At 42.7% G+C, this 22788-nt stretch overlaps 1 protein-coding gene across 5 annotated transcripts in view; it reads right to left on the bottom strand.

Moving 5' to 3' along the window:
* CWC27 (CWC27 spliceosome associated cyclophilin) overlaps window positions 1-22788 on the bottom strand; it is a 142452-nt gene that overhangs the window by 14954 nt on the left and 104710 nt on the right. For 3 of the 5 annotated variants that reach the window (XM_066615882.1, XM_066615884.1, XM_066615887.1), the window contains exons 12-13: window positions 18981-19093; window positions 17680-17783 (exon numbers count right to left, since the gene is read on the bottom strand). In XM_066615882.1, the coding sequence (XP_066471979.1) occupies window positions 17680-17783; window positions 18981-19093 (217 nt within the window). The remainder of the gene's footprint in view (window positions 1-17679; window positions 17784-18980; window positions 19094-22788) is intronic. The other 2 variants (XM_066615883.1, XM_066615886.1) reach the window with 1 other exon arrangement.

Below are 22788 nucleotides of genomic sequence, written 5' to 3'. Positions count from 1 at the left end.
ATATTAAAGTTGCTGGGTAGCAACCAAGTGGTTGTTGGCAACTTTCAGTCTCAAAAGACTATGGTATCGCGCTCTGAATGGTGGTTCTGGAACAGCGTCTAGTGTGGCTGAAAAGGCCGATTTGGGAGTGACAATCCCTTCCACACTGGCGGCAAGTGTAGTCTGTCCCTGGTCTGTCTCCCTAGATATGGGCCTTCCTTCTTTGCCTCTTTGCCTCAGTCTGTTGGCCAGGTGTCTCTTCAAACTGCACAGCCTGCATCCAAGTGGGATGCTCAGAGGCCAAGGTTTCCCATCTGTTGAGGTCCAAAACTAAGGCCTTCAGATCCCTGACAAAAACAAACAAAATAAAATAGCTTTCAGAAGCCTTAGAGTCTGCCCAACTTTGAATTGGAGGAATTTATATTTCTATAGGTACAGAACTCAAATACACTTACAAGCTCCATTCTGATGGCTGTAGTAATGCTCCTAGCTAGGGCAAAGAGAAGGACCAGCCTGGAGACAGCTCTCATTGTAGTTTAAAAACGCTGCCTCTGTCTAAAAGAGCTGCCTAAAAAATGCAGGGGCAGCAAAAATCTGTTTTAATGCCTTGCTATCACTATATTTAGCAGAGCGCGACTCAGGAACAAGCTTATGAGTCCAGCACTGCTGGTTCTGTTTGTGCATACCTCCTTTTATGTACACACTTGCACATGCGTGAACACACGGTCGCATTGCAGCACCCAATGGGCTCATGGAATAAGCTACTGAGAACGTCATTCACCCAACATCCCCAGGCAAACATTCCATTCTTTACAGAAATCAGGTTGATGACAGCAGAAACTTTACTTTGTAAATCTGCTTCCATAGATTTATATATTTTTTCTTTTATGAGGCCCATTGTGGTCATCTTGCTCTTAAAACATTCTGAACAACCTGTCTAGTGGGATATTAATGTGCCCATGAAAAGCCAGGCCATCAGGACTAGCAATCCTGACACAACGCTACTACAAAAATGCGACTAGTTTTGCAATAGCATCAGAAACACAGACATATAAAAACCATTATGATTTATGCTTTCAGTATTTCCACTGTGCAAGGCGCAGACACAATGCCTTTGTTCTATCATTTACAGGAACACTTCACACATACACCCTATTTAAAACATTTCCCCAAACTGCTTCAGAAATATATTTCAGATGTTTTGATAAAGAAGATTAACCAAGTGTTTTAAGGAGAACACAGCACCAGTGCAGATGGATATGAGACATGATAATGCATAGGCCAGATGTTAGCCCAGACAGCGTACTGATGTACACAAAGCTACAAAGCACGTCTTCTTGAATATAGGAACTTCCGAACTGAAGCAAATCAATAATCCAATTAGTCCAACATCCTCCTGTGGCTCACATCCTTAAAGTACTTTGTGGATCCCAGTTCTCAGAGCAGGCTTACGAGAGTCAAGGACTAGCGTTCTTGGCAGAATCTTAACAGTATTAGAAATATTATAGGGGTTTGTAAGCTCCTTCTCAAACAGAACCAGACAATGATGAAGAGGGGGAGAGTCCTTCAATCAAAATCTTATCTGGTGGAGTCAGCTCTGGTTTTTATGACTACTGCTGGAAAAATCCTAGACGTCTGGACAAGTAGGTACCTAGAAATGTGATGCTGGTGCCTATAATGTTAAAATATTTTCTGGTCCTATTCATAACTATAGAGAAGAATAATATCACTCCTCTATCATGGACAGATCACTATCTGGTGAACTTTAGACTGGCAACAACTAATCCTTCCAGCAGAGCTGGGGGACCAAACTGCATGGTCCACCCCCGGAGACTGATGGATCTGGACGGTTTCCTTAGGGCCCTGGGAGGTTTTCCAGACTCTCTGACTGGTGATTCATCTGATGCTCTGGTTGCCCTTTGGTATGCAGAGACGGGAGCCTTGGATCAAATTGCTCTGAAACAGCCTTGGCCTTGCTGCCAAACCAGGGCAGCTCTTTGGTTTACTGAGGAGCTGCGGGCAATAAAATAACTTGGCTGATGCCTAGAGCCACACTGGAGGAAAACTCACTACGAGTCTGACCAAACATGGGCTAGAGCCCATTCTAGGGCCCATTCTGTGGCGGTGATGATAGCAAAGAAGGTATTTTTCTCTGCCACCATTGTGAATGCAAGTAACTATCCAGTGGAGCTCTTTCAAGTGGTTTGTGATCTGTTCCAATCTGCTTGTTCAATGAGTGAGGTGGAGTGCTTGATGGCCCACTGTGATGAGTTGGCAAGGCACCATGCAGATAAAATTGTTCATATTCATAGCGACTTGGACTCTGGTTGTCCCTATGGCATCTGTCAGTTCCACTATCATGGATTCTTTTCAACTGCTACAGTCTGAGGATGTGGATAGGGTCCTCTAGAGCTTAAGACCATCTTGGTGCCCGCTTGACCCCTGCCCATCATGGTTAATACAATCTGCCAGGACAGGTCGGGCCTACTGGATGGAACCCATTGTAAAATCTTTGCAGGAGGGAGTGATGCCTAGTATCCTGAAGACTGCAATTGTGCACCCCCTCCTGAAACAAGCACCACTGGATTCCACCAATCTAAAAATTATCGACCAGTCTCTTATTTTCCTTTTCTTGGGCAAGGTGATTGAATGGGTGGTGGCGTCTCAGCTCCGGGGGTTCTAGATGAGATGGATTATTCAGATCCCTTTCAAGCCACGCTTTGGGACAGAGACAGCCATGGTCACCCTGTTGAATGACCTTCACTGTGGACTAGACGGGGGAGAGCATCCCTGTTGGCCCTCTTGGACCCCTCATCGACCATGGTATCCTTCTGGGACAATTGACTGAGTTGGATTGGGGGCACTACTCTGAGGTGGTTCTGTTCCTTCTTGGCGGACAGATGCCAGATAGTGATGCTGGGGGACACCTGCTTGGCGCTCTGGCCTTTACAGTGTGGGGTGCCACAGGGTTAAATTCTCTCCCCTATGCTTTTTAACATCTACATGAAACTTCTGGGAGAGATCATTGGCGGATTTGGAGTGGGGTGTCACCAGTTTGGGTCACTCGGTGCGGGAGGCCAGTGCGTTCACCCCTAGGATGAACCTCCTCCCATGCAGTGGGTGGGGTAATGCCCTGGGCAGTGGGATAGTGATGTACCATTGCCCTGCCCCTACTGGTTTTTTGGGCTATAACTTTTGATAGACTCAAGATATTTCAATGTGTAGCCACTGTGATGAGTTGGCAAGGCACTATGCACATAAAATCGTTCATATTTACAGCGACTTGGATTCTGGTTGTCCCCACTATTCAAATTAGAAGTATACTTTAAGAAATGCTCTTCTAGAATAATTAATGTTTTTTAAGGTAAGGTACTATAATTTCTGTATAATGTAAACATATAAATCTCAAATCCAAGATGCATTTCTACACCTTGAGGGTGCTGCTTTCACCCGAGGGACCTACAGGGCCTTTTTGCTTGTAGATTGTTGACTCCCTTCCTCTGCTGACCCTCTGACCTGAAATTTGAGCAAGAAGACTGGAAATAATAACCCTGAAGGTGATGCCCTCTTGATTTAGACCCTGTGATAAACCTCTCCATTCCAGACATTTCCTCTTCCCTGAAATACTATTGTTCTGCCCACTTTTGTGAAATGCAATGAAGTATAAAAAAAAGACCCATAAATTGCAATAGGGTGGCTGTGTGTACCAATGCTTCATGGAAAAAACTTGATTTGGGTGAAATTTTGCCTTCTTTTGGTTCCTGAATTGCAGGCTAGAGCCAGACCTTCTGAAATTCTTTTTGGAGACTTGGAACATTTCAAAGATGGATTGTTGCTTGAGGTGTGCACAGTCATCCCACTGTCACTTCATGGTGGCGCAAGATCTTGTTTTATTGTTTCTTTTGATTTGTACAATGCTGACTGGAGACGGGCCCCTTTCTAAGCCCAAATAAAAGCTTTCTTTAGCCGATACAGTGTTGACTGTTTCTGTTTTACCTCCCAATTTCTCATCTGCCAAAAAAAGGTATGCTTATGCTCCTTAGAGCGTCACAGCTTGCAGCTCCATCTCTAGCCCATCTCTAGGTTTATTCTTTGAATAATACAAAGGCATTTATACTTCTAAGAGCGCAATCCCAAATGTGCCGTAAAGCACATTTGCGCCTCCATTTAAGTTGGGGAGGCTGGCTAAAGATGTGGGCCAGCTCCCCACACTTCTGCAGGCCCAGGGATGGGTAAGTTTGCGTTGATCTTTCCAGGCTGGCGGAGGTTTTGGGGGTCACTTATGCTGGATCCTAGCCCTATTCACTGGCAGCTCGGGGCTGCTTAGATTTGCGCCACCTCTATAGGTGGTGTGGATCCAAGTAGCCCCATTGGGGTTGCTGTGGTGTTACCTGGGGTAAGGGGAATTTTTTCTCCTTGCCTCAGGTTGGCCTGAAGTCATAGAATGGCGCAAACATGCCTTATGGCACATCTGCAGCACCCAGTGCCAGCGTTCAAGCCTGATAAGATCTGGGTGCCCATCACTACATCTTGTGACCCCCCAAACAGAGACAAGTGTGGTTACCTCATTCTCATTCTTGAAGAACAACAGGTGCCTTCAACTCATTCCACATCTAGTTATGTACAGTATATGGGGAAAAACAGGCAAAAAGCAAGTTGGGAACAGGTTATTCTGATACATTATAAATACCTGCTAATCTTCAACAGTGCAACCATGTTATGAATTAACTTACAGCTTAACATCGTCTGCTTTGGGGGTTCCTACTCAGACTGAGGTGTGGCTGGTCAGAATATAAGAAAGTGCCATCTCAATGTCAGCACCCAAAATATGGAATATGTTTCCCAGAAATCAACATTTTGCACCTCCTTTACACCCAATCCTATGCATGTCTACTTAGAAGTAAGTCCCATTAGAGTCAATGGGGCTTACTCCCAGGAAAGCGTGGATAGGATTGGGCTGTCAGTTATTTATTTTATTTTGCTGCCTTTGAAAAGCTTTCTTATTTAGGCAAGTACTTGGCTTACTGTCTATTTGCTGTTCTTGATTATTTTACTGTGGATCTGCTCCTGCCTTTTGGTTCTCTCTTATTGTTGGGATTGGACTGGGTTCTTATTCTGATTTGTACTTGTTTCAATTTATGTAGGCCACCTTGAGCATTTGGTGTAAAAGAAAGATGGGGTACAAACTATGAACACCACCACCACCACTATCATCCCAAACTTGTTTGTTTGTGATCCCCTCCATTCCTCGGCTGTGGCTGTACATCTGATCAGTAAGTAAACATGGTGAAGAGGTTCTTCTTTTCTAAGGGATATATTTCTTCATTGAGGCACAGTGAAACTACAGTAACCCAAGATAAAGCCATAACCCCCCTTCCTATAAATAACTTTATTTCTATTTCATGTGAGCTTTGCCTGTGAGAACTCCCACATGTTGAAGTGACATTTCTAGTTACCAGGTCGCATTCCTTGATATAATCTTGCAAATTTTCATTGCTTCATCACCCTCTTATTAAGGGATTCTGCTTAGAATTCTTATCTGGTTGAAACCAACAGCATTAGAACTTCTTACATCTATGCCATGACTATTTCTACACCTGAAATTCCTTTACAATAGGCATGTCTCTCCATTTTTTTCATATGCTGTGACATACCTGAGAGTGTCTTATCTCTGATTAAAAATCAGTTCATTTATTTATTATTGCATGGATTCTGTCCCACTTCTTGATCAAGTTAAAACTCTGAGGGAGATCAGCCAGGGAACTATTCTAGATGTACAGTGGGCACCCGCGGATACCAAATTCTGTGGATAAGTAAATCTGCAGGAGAGCCTGCACTGGCAAACTGGAAGTGCCTTCCTGTACATTAGAAAGCCTCCCAATGCAACTGGAAGGCACTTCTGATTTTTCTGCAAACTGCAAGTTGCATCCAGAAGCCTTTTGAGGCCCTCCAGTCACAGGTTCGGCATCCATGGATATTCCAAAATGAGGGTGCAAAGTCCACAGATAAGAAGGGCCCTCTGTTTATTATGATAGTTGTAAGTTAACCTGATGTAAGTTGTTGGTTAGAATAAGGATGTATTAAACATTAGCTATGTGAATCCACTGGGGCATGCCCCTTAAGGGGAAAGGCTACAATGTTTGGGTCTGTTCAGTCTAGAAAGAAGGAACCTGAGGGAGAACACAATTGAGACATATAAAATTATGCATGAGACAGACAAAGTGGATAGAAGGAAGTTCTTATCCCTTTCACACAATACCAGAATCAGGGATGATGCACTTAGAGTGCAATCCTAACCCCTTATGTCAGTACTTTCCAGTACTGGCACAGCGGTGCCAATGGGACATGTGCTGCATCCTGCAGTTGGGTGTCATTCATGGGGGCCTCCTCAAAGTAAGGGAATGTTTGTTCCCTTACCTCAGAGCTGCATTGCCCTCATGTCAGTGCTGGAGAGCACTGACATAAGGGGTTAGGATTGCGCCCTAAGGCAAGATGCCAGTTGCAGCTGTGTGTGGATTGCTCCCCCCTGGCGCGGGGCCCAATTGGGAGAAATCACCCAAATCATGTTAAAGCCAGCCCTGCCCTTACTCATAGTTTTCATAAGACCTTTTTATTCAGACAGATATTTGATGAGCAGTTCTGCTTAGAGAGCAAATGCTTGAGCTGGTCCTGCTGCCAAAGTGCCCCTGTAAAGCAATATACTGCTGTGTGCAATATTAAGCTTTGCTATAGCAACATTTGCTGCTGCACTTCACCAGGGGTAGATCTAGTCAAGGGAGTTGGGGAGTTGGAGGCCAGAAGCGGCTAGACGCAGTACATAAGAATAACCCCACTGGATCAGGCCATAGGCCCATCTAGTCCAGCTTCCTGTATCTCACAGCGGCCCACCAAATGCCCCAGGGAGCACACCAGATAACAAGAAACCTCATCCTGGTGCCCTCCCTTGCATCTGGCATTCTGACATAGCCCATTTCTAAAATCAGGAGGTTGCACATACACATCATGGCTTGTAACCCGTAATGGATTTTTCCTCCAGAAACTTGTCCAATCCCCTTTTAAAGGCATCCAGGCCAGACGCCATCACATCCTGTGGCAATGAGTTCCACAGACCGACCACATGCTCAGTAAAGAAATATTTTCTTTTGTCTGTCCTAATCCTCCCAACACTCAATTTTAGTGGATGTCCCCTGGTTCTGGTGTTATGTGAGCGTGTAAAGAGCATCTCTCTATTCACTCGCTCTGCAGAGGCTCCCCCACGAAATGGTAAGCGCTATTCACACAGGGGCCCCTCCTGACCGAGGAGTTAAGTCAGATAGAGGTTAAAAGAGAAGATGTTTCAGACCTCATTGATAAATTAAAGATCAATAAGTCACCGGGCCCTGATGGCATCTACCCTAGAGTTATTAAGGAATTGAAGAATGAAGTTGCAGATCTCTTGACTAAGGTATGCAACTTGTCCCTCAAAACGGCCATGGTGCCAGAAGATTGGAGGATAGCAAATGTCACGCATATTTTTAAAAAGGGAAAGAGGGGGGACCCGGGAAACTATAGGCCGGTCAGCCTAACATCTATCCCGGGTAAGATGGTGGAATGCTTCATCAAAGATAGGATCTCAAAACACATAGACGAACAGGGCTTGCTGAGGGAGAGTCAGCATGGCTTCTGTAAGGGTAAGTCTTGCCTCACAAACCTTTTAGAATTCTTTGAAAAGGTCAACAGGCATGTGGATGTGGGAGAAACCGTGTACATTATATATCTGGACTTTCAGAAGGCGTTTTACACGGTCCCTCACCAAAGGCTATTGAAAAAAACTCCACAGTCAGGGAATTAGAGGACAGGTCCTCTTGTGGACTGAGAACTGGTTGGAGGCCAGGAAGCAGAGAGTGGGTGTCAATGGGCAATTTTCACAATGGAGAGAGGTGAAAAGCTGTGTGCCCCAAGGATCTGTCCTGGGACCGGTGCTTTTCAACCTCTTCATAAATGACCTGGAGACAGGGGTGAGCAGTGAAGTGGCTAAGTTTGCAGACGACACCAAACTTTTCCGAGTGGTAAAGACCAGAAGTGATTGTGAGGAGCTCCAGAAGGATCTCTCCAGACTGGCAGAATGGGCAGCAAAATGGCAGATGCGCTTCAATGTCAGTAAGTGTAAAGTCATGCACATTAGGGCAAAAAATCAAAACTTTAGATATAGGCTGATGGGTTCTGAGCTTTCTGTGACAGATCAGGAGAGAGATCTTGGGGTGGTGGTGGACAGGTCGATGAAAGTGTCGACCCAATGTGCGGCGGCAGTGAAGAAGGCCAATTCTATGCTTGGGATCATTAGGAAGGGCATTGAGAACAAAATGGCTAGTATTATAATGCCATTGTACAAATCGATGGTAAAGCCACACCTGGAGTATTGTGTCCAGTTCTGGTCGCCGCATCTCAAAAAAGACATAGTGGAAATGGAAAAGGTGCAAAAGAGAGCGACTAAGATGATTACGGGGCTGGGGCACCTTCCTTATGAGGAAAGGCTACGGCGTTTGGGCCTCTTCAGCCTAGAAAAGAGACGCCTGAGGGGGGACATGATTGAGACATACAAAATTATGCAGGGGATGGACAGAGTGGATAGGGAGATGCTCTTTACACTCTCACATAATACCAGAACCAGGGGACATCCACTAAAATTGAGTGTTGGGCGGGTTAGGACAGACAAAAGAAAATATTTCTTTACTCAGCGTGTGGTCAGTCTGTGGAACTCCTTGCCACAGGATGTGGTGCTGGCGTCTAGCCTAGACACCTTTAAAAGGGGATTGGACAAGTTTCTGGAGGAAAAATTCATTATGGGGTACAAGCCATGATTCGTATGCGCAACCTCCTGATTTTAGAAATGGGTTATGTCAGAATGCCAGATGCAAGGAAGGGCACCAGGGTGAGGTTTCTTGTTATCTGGTGTGCTCCCTGGGGCATTTGGTGGGCCGCTGTGAGATACAGGAAGCTGGACTAGATGGGCCTATGGCCTGATCCAGTGGGGCTGTTCTTATGTTCTTATGTTCTTAGGGGAGGGCTTAGGAAGGCCACTGGATCTGGCCCGTGGGCTGGAATCTGGAGAGCCCTGTCCTAGACAAATGCTTGGCGAAAATCTCCTTCATAACCTAAAATTCTTATTTATTTGTTCTGTATGTATCTGCCCTTTCTTTCAAGGAAGTCAGATCAGTATGCATGGAGTCTGCTTTATGAGCTGCTCTCCTCACACAGTTGCTCATGTAAATGAACCATTCATTTTGTGGGGCTGTTTATCACTCATGCTATGTGGACTTAGCGGGGAATTAAGTCCTTAGCTTGTTACCCATCTCCAAAATGTTGTCAGAGTTGAAAATATATTTGTAGTCTGACTTTGCAAGTGACGTTTATCTTGTTTATAACTTACAATTATTGTAACATTTGTGTGCCCTTGGAAAATTTAATTGTAGCCAGGAGCAGGGTCCTCAGCATGTAAATGTTTTAGGAAGCATTAAAAATATCAAGCACATCTAAGTTTGGAATGCAGACGAATAGTCTGATGCTATACACTGGAAGGATAGCCAGAGAATGCATTTAACTATCTTGCTTAATATATTAACTTGGGTCGTGCATGCTTTTGTAACTGCTGGAGTAATCACTTCCAGAAAGGAATATGTTTATATAACTGTCTCCCAAACCAACTTAATCTGGATCCAAGAAGAAAATTAAGCCCCCATAATCAAAAATATTTAAACCACCTAGTAGACAAGACCCAATCTATTGCATTAAATTGCCAAATTGGGTGAGACTGTGCTGGATGAACGCTGCCCTCTCTCTACATAAAGGAGAAACAATGAAAACAGATTTTCACCTCTGGTATCCTTGCTTCCAGCGCTCTTCCTTTGCAAAAGGCAAAGACGTTGAGTCACCCTGGAAGCCTCCCAGCTTCCCCTGCATAACAGACCTTCAGTGTACAGCACAGTAGATTTTGTTTTAATGTACAGATATTGCTTTATCTTTCATGTGTCACTTGTGCAATAGACTTTTCACTCCACGCCCTCACAGATTGCACGCCCTCCTGCATTCTTGTCACCTGTCTGGAGTCTGCTCCATTTGGATCTTTCTGTTCTAGGTGTTATTAGAACTTGCAATAGGTTTGTATATCAGGTGCTCAGAGATATCATTAGGGAGTGGGCTAAATCAGTACCCCTGCTTCTAGTGATCCTAGTGAGCATTCGAGAACCAAGTAACTTTGAGATTCTATTTGTCTAAATCCACCAATCCAGGGAACTGGCTTGTAGAGACATGAATTTGTCAGGTTAGAGGGTCTCTGAGTTTACCCTAGCAAGCTTTTTCTAGTGAAGGAGTGGCCACAGCTCACAGACAGAAGCAGAAAGTTCAGGTTCTATCCCTGGGCATCTTCAGGTAGGGAAAAAAAAACAACCCTGCCTGAAGACCTAGAGAGCCATTGCCAATCAGCTAATGAACTGGGAACCTGGCTCAGAATAAGGCACTGTCCTGTGTTCATATACATAAAAATAAAGGGCCTCATCCAAAGACAAAACAAGAAGAGATGGCAGAATGTAGTGATCTAATCTAAATGTGTTTATGTATCTCCCCCCCCCCCCCATTCAACACAGATGACAGTCTACAATGGTCTTCAATCTATCCTCCTCTCCTGAAACGGCCAAATCATGAATCTCTATGAATCTCTAAGTGCTGTACAGGAGCCAATACAATGGAGCTTTATAGACAAACCCATCAAGCCAGTTGTTTGGGAAATTGAGCAAGTGTCCTTAGTTCTCCTCCTTGATGTGTCAAGAAAATATAAATATAAACTCTGAAACAAAAATCTGAAGGCAAGTCAAAAGCACCTCATTAATAATGATTGTGAAAATAGCTGGTGTTAAATTTATCAGCACTGAACACCTCACCTTCACCAGCTGCCAAGAAAAGATGAGTAAATGCGGTAACTGCTGTTTTCCGTGCCAAATCAAAGTTTTTCATGCAGGACAGGGTCATAAGTGGGTTTGCATGAGGCTTCATCAACAGCCCTACAAGCGTCCTGTCAGTGCTTATGACCTGCATTTTGCACGCCCTTCGCATTCTGTAGCTCCGCTTTAGCGAGGCAGGAGAACGACAGGTACAGACAGAACTGTCGCTGAGTCTCAGATTGCAGTCATCTTTCCCAATAAGATTTCCTAGCGTGAAACTCTATACTATCACGCTTGCGTTAGATCTTTTAACAACGCTTCCTCAAATGCCTTGTAAAACAGTAAAGTCTGGTAGTAATTATCAAACAGCACACGCACTGTTTACAGTAGAGTTGTAATTTTTTAAAAATGTTTTTGCCCAGAGAAGTAAAATACTTCTGAAAAGTACCCAAATGTCTGCTGTGTTCCATGCCAGCATGGCAAGTTAGCCAAAAATGCAGAGGGAAAAGATTGCCAAATAAAAGAAAATATAACAAATTGGTAATGGCTTCTATCTTGACAGAAAATGAAAAGTATACCTCAATGTGTGGCCACTCAAGTGGACACATAAGAATGTCTTAAAGGCAATCATTTTACTTCAGATAACACACCCTGACAGTAGTAAGGCATACTGGCTGGCTTTCACTTCCCATAAAACCAGCAACCGTAACCTACAAAATGGTCTAGGAATCATATAATTTATGCATATCACATGTACTCTCTCTCTCTCTCTCTCTCACACACACACACACACGCAAACACACACTATTGATAATAAATCATCGTAAGTGCGTTGCTGCATTTTGAGGGGTGGGTTGGAAGTCAGAACTAAAAATTCTTTCAAAGTTGCTGCAATTGGATCCAGTCATCCAATCCAGTTCAGGACAATGAAGGGGAGAAAAAGAACTGGAATCCAAAAATAAATATTAATTTTTATTCTCCAAACCTCTCTCTCCATCATAAGACTCTGTGCGCTTTTTATAGTATTTAGGTTACTGACATTCTGAATATCATAATCCTCAAGCCCTTTATTCCAGTACAGCCAGCATGAAGTTGAAATATGGCTCTGCTATAGTTTAAACATATTGTTGCCATGATTCCAGGTCAGGCAATTGGCTGGTTAAGATGCAGTGGCTAACACTGCATGATTAAGGCAGGGGTGTCAAACTTGCTTCCTACAGTGAACGTAAGAACATAAGAAGAGTCCCAATGGAACAGGCCAAAGGCCCATCTAGTCCAGCTTCCTGTGTCTCACAGTGGCCCACCAGATGCCTCAGGGAGCACACAAGACAACATAAGAACTGCATCCTGGTGCCCTCCCTTGCATCTGGCATTCTGAGGTAGCTCCTTCTGAAATCAGGAGGTTGCACATACCCATCATGGCTTGTAACCTGTGATGGACTTTTCCTCCAGAAATATGTCCAATCCTCTTCTAAAAGCATCAAGGCCAGATGACATCACTACATCCTGTGGCAAGGAGTTCCACAGACTAATGACACATTGGGTAAAGAAATATTTTCTTTTGTCAGTGGGCTGAACAGTATTCAGGGTGTTTGTTGAGGGTGGGAAGTGATGTCATTAAGCAGGAAGTGTCATCATTAAGCAGGTGAGGACCAGAAATAAGTACTTTTTTCTCACTTAGAGACTCAGCTGCAAATGACGGAAGAGAAAATACGCAGTTCTTGTTCATATTTTCAAGATATGGGGTAGCCAAATTATTACATGGGTCACCTTTTAGTAATGCCACTTCTAGCTCAGCAGCTGAGAGTTGCTCAGCAATCTTAGATCAGAACTGCTGAAAGGGTGGCCACATGATAATTGGGCTCTCCCAGTACCGCCCTTTCAGCAGTGTTGTTTCTGCCAACAGTGGTGTAGCAAGTGAGGGAAGGGGGGCGGTATGCCCTGGGTACCAGCCCTGGGGGGGTGACAACACAAGTAACCAAAATCGCTAAAATCATGATCGTTAGGAATAATACCATCATGCTATGTACCGCTGGATACGGAATTTACAGCAGAATGCAATGAAAAAACCAGAGTGAAACTTCACAATTTTATCAAACGTTATGGTTGAAAAACTAGAAGATAAAAAACACATGAAGCCCTACTTACAGATGGATTGACAAATGTGAGAGGAGAAGGAATTATAAATTTTGTTATAACAAAACCTCAACCAGTTTTTTACAAATGCATTGAAAAAGGAGAGAACAGACATACTGCAGAGTAGATCAGCTGTCAAATATGTGAAGTCCTACAGAAAATTGTGAGTGGTAAAGTATTTGCTTTGCTGACTGGCAATGCCAACAATATGAAAGCAGCATGGGAGATCATAATGGTTAAGTTTCCACATATTACTGCAATAGGATGTGTATCTCATGGGCTCAACTTGCTTTTTAATGATATTATGAAACTGAACACCCTTCAAATGATCTACAGACAAGCAAAATAGTTATAAAACATGTAAAAGTTACTCGTAGCTGCAGTTTTCAAGAAGAAGCAAGTAGAAAAAATGCAAAGAATAAAATAGTGACACTGAAGCTCTGTAGTAAAACTCAGTGGGCTGGAGTGGTGATCTCCTTTGAAAGTTTACTAAAAAACAAAGAAGCTCTTCAATAAACAATAACAGTTGAAGATCTTAAAGTACCCAGGAGTGTAAGAAACACTGCTCTTGATCAGGATGTCTTCTGGGTTCAGCTGCAAAATTCCCTAAAGTTTCTAAAGCCAATTGCTGCAGCAATCACTGCATCTGAATCAGATAGTGCACTTTTGTCAGATTTATTTTTATTTATTTAGCGTATGGCATATAATACATGGACTTACATATCAGTTAGACTAGATCAAATGTCAATGTCCAGTTCATGCAGCCATTCAAGGACAGAGTTAACTTCATAGAAAAAGTCAGACCATGGGCCAGACCATGGCCTCAGTTTGCAGCCAGACACAATGTGGTACATGGTTTGGTGGGAAAACCAGCAATCACACTGAGGGGTAGATACTAGCCCCCTTTTAAACACTGAGTCCTGACAAACACCATGTAAGGTATGGATCCTATTCAAAGTTTTCCAATGCTGGCGAGGTAAGTCGAAACCTGGCACCTTAAGTGTAGGATCGTTTATATATCTACCCGTTTCTGGGTGTTCGACTGCCCATTTAGCTTTCCATTGGGCATTGATATTAAAATTGTTGTGCAAATGTTGTGCAAGTGCCAGAGAAGTCTTCCTGGATTTGAGCCTACCGATTGATAGATGAGGAAGATCGGCATGCACTGGTAAAAGTGGGTTGTTGGTGATTTTTCTGTATTCTTTCACTAAAGCCTCTTGTCTCTGTAAGGCTGGTGGTGCTATGTGGCTCAAAATGTGGAGCCAACAAACAGGAGTGGGTCTTATACAGCCGCTTATGATCCACATGGTTTCATGAGAGCCAGGGTGGTGTAGTGGTTTGGGAGGTGGACTTAGACCTGGATGATCCAGGTTCAAATCCCCCCTCAGCCACAAAGCTTCCTGGGTGACCTTGGGCCAGTCACTTTCTCTCAGCCTCACCTACCTCACAAGGTTGTTGTGAGGACAAGAAAGAGGGGAGGAGCAGCTGTGTAAACCGCCCTGAGCTCTTTGGAGGAAGGGCGGTAAAAAAAGGGAAAAATAAATAAAAATAAATAAATTTAATCTGGCATGAATCTTGCTAGTATGACAGCTATTAAGCCATACTGGAGCACAGTATTCTGCTGTGGAGTAAATCAATCCTAATGCAGATGTTCTGAGAGTGGTGGCTGAAGGTCCCCACCTTGTACCTGTTAATTTCTGGTATGTTGTTCAGAAACATTGTCAAAAATTCCTTATCTAATGAACAAGATAAAAACCACTGTTTTTGAAAATCTCAGTATATCTCCACTTACAACTATAGAAGAAAAGTGAAAGATTTTAATAAAAAAGGGAAGAATTTTAGAATTTTAGAATCCAATTCATGCTGCTGCAGATCTGCTGGATCCAAGATTCAAAGGTGGAAATATAAGTGATGATAGCACTGTTACTGCATTTGACTGGATTACAACAAGAGTAGCTGCAGAAGCAAGACTGAAATGGATACTGATAATTACAGCTCAGAAAAAACTGTTTTTTTCAGAGCTTCAAAATTTCTGGAAATTTTGCATCTCTAGGTTTATAGTCTTATGAAATAACCATGTCTTGACACACACTTGTACATATTAACTTCCCTGACACAAAACAAACATGTAACCCTTCAATTAATAAAAATTTTCTTCAAGGTGATGAGAAAATGCTCACTTGCAACTATAGGTTAGGTCAGTAGTTTTCAAACTTTCATGGAGAGTTTGAGCCACTGCAAGTGCTTGTGGGGACAGGGGGAGGCAGCAGGGGCAGGGGGAAGACAGCAGTGCGATCCCCAGGATCGCGCTGCTCAGAGGGCTGCAGGGGCTTGGGTGCACTTACCCAAGCCTCCTGCAGGCTCCCGGAGTTGTGGGGAGCCTGGCACGACCTTCAGCAGGGCTCCCCACAGCAGTGAAAGTGAAAGCGCTGTGATTGCGCTCCACTTCCACTTTAGCAGAGGCAGGGAGCGATCGCTCCGCTTTTACTTTCACTCCGACCTGCTGAAGGTCACACTGGGCTCCCTGCACCCACGGGAGGCTGCAGGAGGCATGGGTAAGTGCACCCAAGCCCCTGCAGCCCCCTGAGTGGCACGATCTTGGAGATCACGCCACTCCCTCCTCCCTGTCTCCAGGCTGCCCCCGCCCTTTCAGGGGGCAGAGGCCAGGGCCCACAGGCTGGGGTGTTGCGATGCCCCAGTTTGAAAAGTCCTGGGTTAGTTTATAATTCAGGACTCTTTCAAAACCTTAGCTATCCAACCATGCTGTAATTCTATATATCTCCAGTAAAACTGCAACAACAATATAACTGATTGGGAGAACAGGTAAAGCTCTTCTTCAGTATCTGCATTTTGAAGAGTTTAACTCCAGTTCAGCAAAGCTGGCAGAACTTTAAAAAAGGATACCGTTTCATGACTCAAATACAGCACAACTACTACCTGTACATGCTGATTTTTCTGATTTCTGCTGAACAGTGCTTATTTTATTTAGTTCAACCACTGCAGTTCCTCATTTATTAAAAAGAGAAAAAATAATTTCTGAAAATGCAATTAAAATTCAGTTAAAATCTCCTTGTAAGATTTATTGTGGCAGAACAAAAGATAGTTCAGCAACTAGCAACTGCATAAGAAAAAGGACAGGATAATCATAATCTTACTGGAAAGACAGAGCTTGAGGTGCAGTTGCTGCATAACTCAGAATGCCAAAGTGGATAAAATTCAAACACTATAAATTTCCACAGTAAGTGCAAAGAATTCAGCCAGTGATACCTCTCCTTATAAACAAGCAACAACTCAACACAAAGAGATACAAATTATGTGGAATATTTAACTAAATCCATGAGTTCAGTTTTGTCTTCTCTCTTTCAAGCCAATATAAGTAACAAACAGAAGCAGCTTTTTACCAGCAAAATTTCTAGGACAGCACTGGAAGGATACCTGAGCGCCCCTTACACATGAAATGAATGAGGTCAAAATTGTTATTCCTAACATGACAGCCCACGGCCTTCAGTATTACCCACGTTTTGTCTTCTAATACATATTTGACACAATTTTCTTTTGCCTTTCATTAGCATTGAAGAAAAGAATTTGCTAGCACAAAATGTAGCCTATCAAACTAGGAAATCAATATTTCAAACATTACAGAGACATTATAACATGGTTATCACAAAAGCCTTTGTGAAACTAGCAGCCCGATCCTATCTAACTTTCCAGCACTGATGCAGCCATGCCAATGGGGAGTGCACTGCATGCTGTGGTGAAGGGGGCAGCCCCAGAGGCTTCCTCAAAGTAAGGGAATTTAGAACTCCATGGACTGAAATAACTCAAGGAGTTGCTACTCTTGCCCTCAGGGACCTCCCAATCTAGACCCCACCCTTACCTGGCAGAGAAAATATATCCAACAGGACATACATGAGTGGCAACAGAGGGCAAGGTTCTGGGCGCCTCTCAGCTCAAAACATTTACATCTACCCCAAGGCATGGTGCCTAAGACAGGTAACCACATCCGGAGAGAATATAAGGGCTCAGTCCTTGCACGAGCACGTCCTTCACGCAGAGCTGTCCAAGGTCCTGTTGCTCCAGTCCGATACTAGTTAATACCAACTGCCTGCTTTGTGGTTATATTTGCCCTCCCAGCAGCCTCTTCTTGCCCAGTGGTCTCCTGCTTACTGACAGAACAGGGACCAAGTTGTAGGGTGCCAAGAACCCAGGCTGAGCCCTCAGGGTGCTATGTAAGCAGCTGTCAGTGGTCTTATCCTTCCTGTCTTGTCTGGGATAGGATAGTAGATGCTAGGGAAAGAGTAGACATCATGTATACATCTCTATTGATACTAACATCACTAGCTCCTACGCCCTGGCCACTCCTACTCTCTGGCCAACCCAGTGAAAACCCAACATGTATGCAATAGCTGTGAGGCTTGTATTATATGTCCAATTAGCATGCTTCCTCAATTACTACCAAACTGTAAATTGTTTCTTAACCTTAGCCAATTTTAACAGGTGGTTTAGCTATTTGGACTCTTAAAATTGGAACAACATCTTGGCAAGATCTCACACATATGGATTCTGGACAATGACCAGTGAATAACCACTTTGATCATATTTTTCCAAAGTAAACTCATTCTGAATTTAAGCAATAGAAGCTCCTTACCATCCTTCATCATCCTCCACTTCAGGTTCAGACACTGCATTTTCAGGCGTTTCTGCTATTGCTTGGTTTAGCTTTGATTTGAATCTATCCAGTAATGCCAAGGTCTGAAATAAAAACATGAGTGCTGAAAACCTGTATAGTTCATTGTGCCCTTCAGTTCTAACTCATGGCCACTTCAACTGATGAAGCATGCAGTAGCATGACGTGATAAGCAAATGCACTGTTAAGCTGTGCATACCTATGCTGATGCTGACATGAATACATATAATAAAATATTAACAAAATATATTCAAATTCTGCAAGTATGGGATATGTATATGTTCATCCATTAAAGCTGAGAGAAAATCTCAGCTTTAATGGATGAGCATATATGTATCCCAAACTATGTTGTATAAAAACCTACTTATAACTTTTAGGGTGCAATCCTAACCCCTTATGTCAGTGCTTTCTAGCACTGAAATAAAGGCAATGCAGCTCTGAGGTAAGGGAACAAACATTCCCTTACTTTGAGGAGGCCTCCGTGAGTGACACCCAACTGCAGGATGCAGCACATGTCCCATAGGCACTGCTATGCCAGTGCTGGAAACCACTGACATAAGGGGTTAGGATTGTGCCCTTAGGGGTACACAGAGGAAACAATATAATGTAGAAAGATAGCAGACCTGCTCTTACTTTGAAAAAACACACCAGAAAAGAAGAAGCTCAAACATTGTTCTCCCTATATTTACACAAGCATGCAAACTGCAGGAGCTCAGCTCCTTCCTAACTGCAGGAGATTAGCTGTTTGGAGGGATGTTAGCAGCTATCTGATTTTTGAATAGCCTCGGGGCTTGAGGCAATTAGTTATCTGATTTTCAACCTTTTCCATCTCATGGCACACTGACAAGGTACTAAAATTGTCAAGGTACACCATCAGTTTTTTGACAATGGACAAGACACACCATTCTGTTGGGGGGGGGGCTCACATCCCCCAATGGCCTTACTAATAAATGAACCTCCTCCAAACTCCCGCAGCACAACCGCAGACCATTCACGGCACACCAGTGTGCCGTGGCACAGTGGTTGAAAATGGTTGCATTAGAGGCTCTGCGGGACCCACCAGAAACTGGGTCACAACCCACCACGGATGGAAAAAGTGGTGAAAGCCTTAAGCCATCTTTTGATTTTAAATTAGGCCAAGCTTTCAACACATGGGTAATATATGCAATAAAAGTAACAAAATTAAAAGACAACCTTTCTGATGTCTTGAATTGTTACCAAAAAAAGAGAAAATGTCAGTTTCATGAAGTTGAATTATTTACCTGCTCTTCACGAGAAGATCCTTTTTTTGGCTGCTGCTTCCTCAACTGTTCATATTTCTTCTTCTCTTGCAGATATTCTGCAACAATGCTGTTTGGGGTGTCTTCCTCCTCTGCTTTTAGAAATAAACAAAAATATATGTTGTGATGTGTTAAGTGCAAACCATAAGCTACACTCAAATTAAGTATTTGACAAACACAATCATTTGTGCTGGACCTGAGGCTGGTCCAGTGGCACACCCTGATCAGTACACCACTAAAGGAAAATCTTCCACATAGAATGATACCCTTTCTGGATTGGCTGCTATCTTGAAGAGTAACCAGAACTCTGTCATAATAACTAAAATACTTTAATATGAGCCTTAAATACTTTAATATCAGCCTTCACACAGATGATAGGAAGAGATGAGGTTAGGGCTGGAGAATTGGACCCTGCAAGAGTAGATCTGCTCTTAACGAGGCTTTGCCACCAAAAATTTCAGGATTTCTGGAAACCAAGAACACATTGGTCACTTGGGAATGATGAAGATGGTATGTGCTGCCAATTCCCTGACTCACTTCACTGCTTTGGGAATCAGCCCTCTTGGGAAAATGAGTTCAGTAGTCCTTGAGGCCAGAACTCACACTTTACACTGATGTTCTACACCCCATTGGAGAATTTAAAAAACAACAAAACTATGTGAGATGTTACAAAATATGGGAGGCTTGTATTAGTTTGTTTTTCAAAAAAATTATTTATTTATTTATTTATTTATTTATTTATTTATTTATTTATTTATTAACACACACAGACATACAAACATATAACATACATTTAGGAGTGCTAAATACCATATACCATTACTAATTAATCATACTATATCTCCTAATCTACTTACTCATCTATTTCTACCTCTTATTGATTTATCCATTTATTTATATAATATACAATAAATTTTCCCTAATGCCCTATACCAGGGGTGTCCAAAGTTTTTGGCAGGAGGGCCACCATCATCTCTTGACACTGTGTCAGGGGCCGGAGGAAAAAAAGAATTAATTTACATTTAAAATTTGAATAAATTTACATAAGTTTACATAAATGAATATATTAAAGATGAACTTATATGAATGAATGAAGGTCTTGCAATAGCTCAAGGCCTATAAAAGGCCTTGCACAAAGCAAAGTCAGCCTTTCCTTTGCTGCCACTGCTGCATCACAGACATGAAACAACAAGCAGTGGAGGGAGCCCTCATCCCACAGCTCAAGCGAGAGGTCAAACAGTTGCCCTCATGCTGAAAGCAGTTGCGTCGGGCCAGTGCAGGCTCCAACAAATCTCTGGAGGGCCAGAGGCTCATTGGAGACTAGGGGCTCCCTGAGGGCCACATTGGGAGTCCTCGATGGCCGCAAGTGGCCCCAGGGCCGGGGTTTGGGCACCCCTGCCCTATACTATATTTTCTAAATATTCACTTTCTACCAAGCATAAACTAACTTCAATTCCTCATTAATATTAAAATAATCTAATTACCAAAATTATCATCTCAGCTATTTCAACTCCAATCTAATTCTCCAATCTAATTACCTTTTTTCTTTGACATAATAACCACATATAAAATAATTCTTCCACACGTTTACATTTCCAGCTATATATTTTTAATACATTCTAATTCATATTTATCAATTTCATACTTTTTCTCCCCTCTTTCCTTCAAATAAATTTGGGCCATTGTTAAATTAGCTGAATAAATTCTCCAATTTTCTTTAACCCTCAGATTACCCCTCAGGGTTCTTTTTCTTTCTTACTTTTCTTTTTTTCTCCTGTAATATCTTTAATAATTTATCTCTATAATAGAATCTGATAAATCCACACTTTCCTATATAGGGTGTGTTCATTCTTCCAGTTAACTGGGATATATTTTCTCCTTCTTGTTCCAACAAATTTTGTGATTTGTGCACTCCTGTTACTCTGTCCTTCTTATCTTTTTTTATCTCCATCAGCGCCTCTTCTTCGTCCTGTTGATCATCCTGTTGATTTTCCTCCTTGTCCGCTTTTTCACTTCCTTGTTTATCTTCTGCTTGTTTCTTTACATCTTCCAGTTGTTCCTTACAGACATCTATCTGTTGGGAAAGAGTCTCCCAACTGGCTTGAATCTGCGAGACCAGTTCAGCTGTTGTCGCTCCATAACAAGCAATCTCTCTGTATTAATCAAGATTTTCTGTATCCACATTTCTGGAACAGAGTCCATTTTGCAATTTCTCTCTAGTCCACTAGAAGTCCACAACATATTATTCTCCTCACTTCCACCACGTCATTACTACTCTGCCATCCGCATTCCTTACATACCTCTTGCAGATAACAGTCCAGTGCGGTTAACAGAGAGAAAAACAAAATGAAAGAAAACAGTCTCACCATCTCTGGTGCAGAGAACACAAAGCTCTTTCAAATCTAATGAGAATTATATTTATATTCAATTATGTCCAAGAATAATTCTGGATTTTAGTTCACACCCAAGTTATAGTTGTAATTATAATCCACCACCATTTATTCCACAAAAGAGAAAAAGAACATTTTCAACCTCCTTAAAAAGTCTCTCGTTAACGCCTCCAATATATCCAGGGCTTTTAGCCAAATCAGTCAATCAGAGCTGGGGACAATATTAACACTTGCTTATCTTAAATTTCGAGCTTAAACTTTACACTTCATGCTTCCCCCCCCCCCTCCATATGGTATCTCGGCACGGAGCCAGCAGCATGATTGCAGAACACTGCACCTTCCCCAATACTGTCACAAACAGTTAGATTCCTCTGAGAAGAAAGCCCCCCCCTTGGGTCAGGCTTTCAGTTTCCCAGATACCTGCACCGATGAAGATCTTGTCTCTCCTAACAAAGATCTTCAGGTCCTCTTCAGACCTGCAGTATTTGGTGGAAAACAAACTGTCTCCCAGGCACTCCTGGGGATATGTCTGTTCGTCCACTGTTGGCTCCTTCTCCTTGGGAGGCTTGTATTAGTTTCTATTGCATTCTATATTTTGCACAATTCACTGCCAAAATTAACAGTATAATTTAAAGTATTTTTTCAGCTTTAAACTTGCACATTTAATTGTAGAAAACAAAATAGTCTAAATTTGCACCAGCCAAAGTAGGCCAGTGCAGGGGAAGGGGGTTCGAGAGGATGGCAGGAGGGTGGAACAGGGGTATTTTAGGGCAGGGAGGGCAGTGGGCAGGTCTGCAAGGAGGGTGAGACCAGCCTCGGCAAATTAAGTCAGAACCTAACCCCATTCCTGGTCAGCCCAGCATTACACTGGGCTGCTTGGATTTGCACCAGTGATTTTGCTGGAGCAGATCCAAGTAGCCCCACAGGGTGGTTGGTGAACAATACGGGGTAAGGGAATAAATATCCCCTTATTCTGAGTTGTCAGCATGCTTGTTCCAGTGCAAGTTAGGACTGCACCCTAAATCAGGTTCACTATAACCCTTCCTCTTTGCTCTTTTCCCCCAGAACCCGACTGGAGATAAGTTGATGTGAAAAATGACTGTACCTGATGTTAATACAACACATTTAAAACTCAAGTTTATTTCTTTAATGTTGAAATGATCTAGGCTTATATAAAGTACAAAGGATGTGTGTGAAAAAAACTGTTTGCAAACATAGCAGCATAAAATTTTGAATGAATGAGTAGAAGAAAGCCAAATGGAATAAATACAATGTTGGTATATAATGATGATATGCAATTGAGAAGAATTAGGGTTAAGATCATATGTGCAGTATTCAATTCATTAAGATAGCACAGGACTAAGAAATTATACAAGCTACTGATGAGAAGATAAGAGTCA

Source organism: Tiliqua scincoides, chromosome 2 (assembly GCF_035046505.1).
Source record: "Tiliqua scincoides isolate rTilSci1 chromosome 2, rTilSci1.hap2, whole genome shotgun sequence".
Lineage (NCBI taxonomy): Eukaryota > Metazoa > Chordata > Lepidosauria > Squamata > Scincidae > Tiliqua > Tiliqua scincoides.
This window is presented reverse-complemented; position numbering and strand designations above follow the sequence as displayed.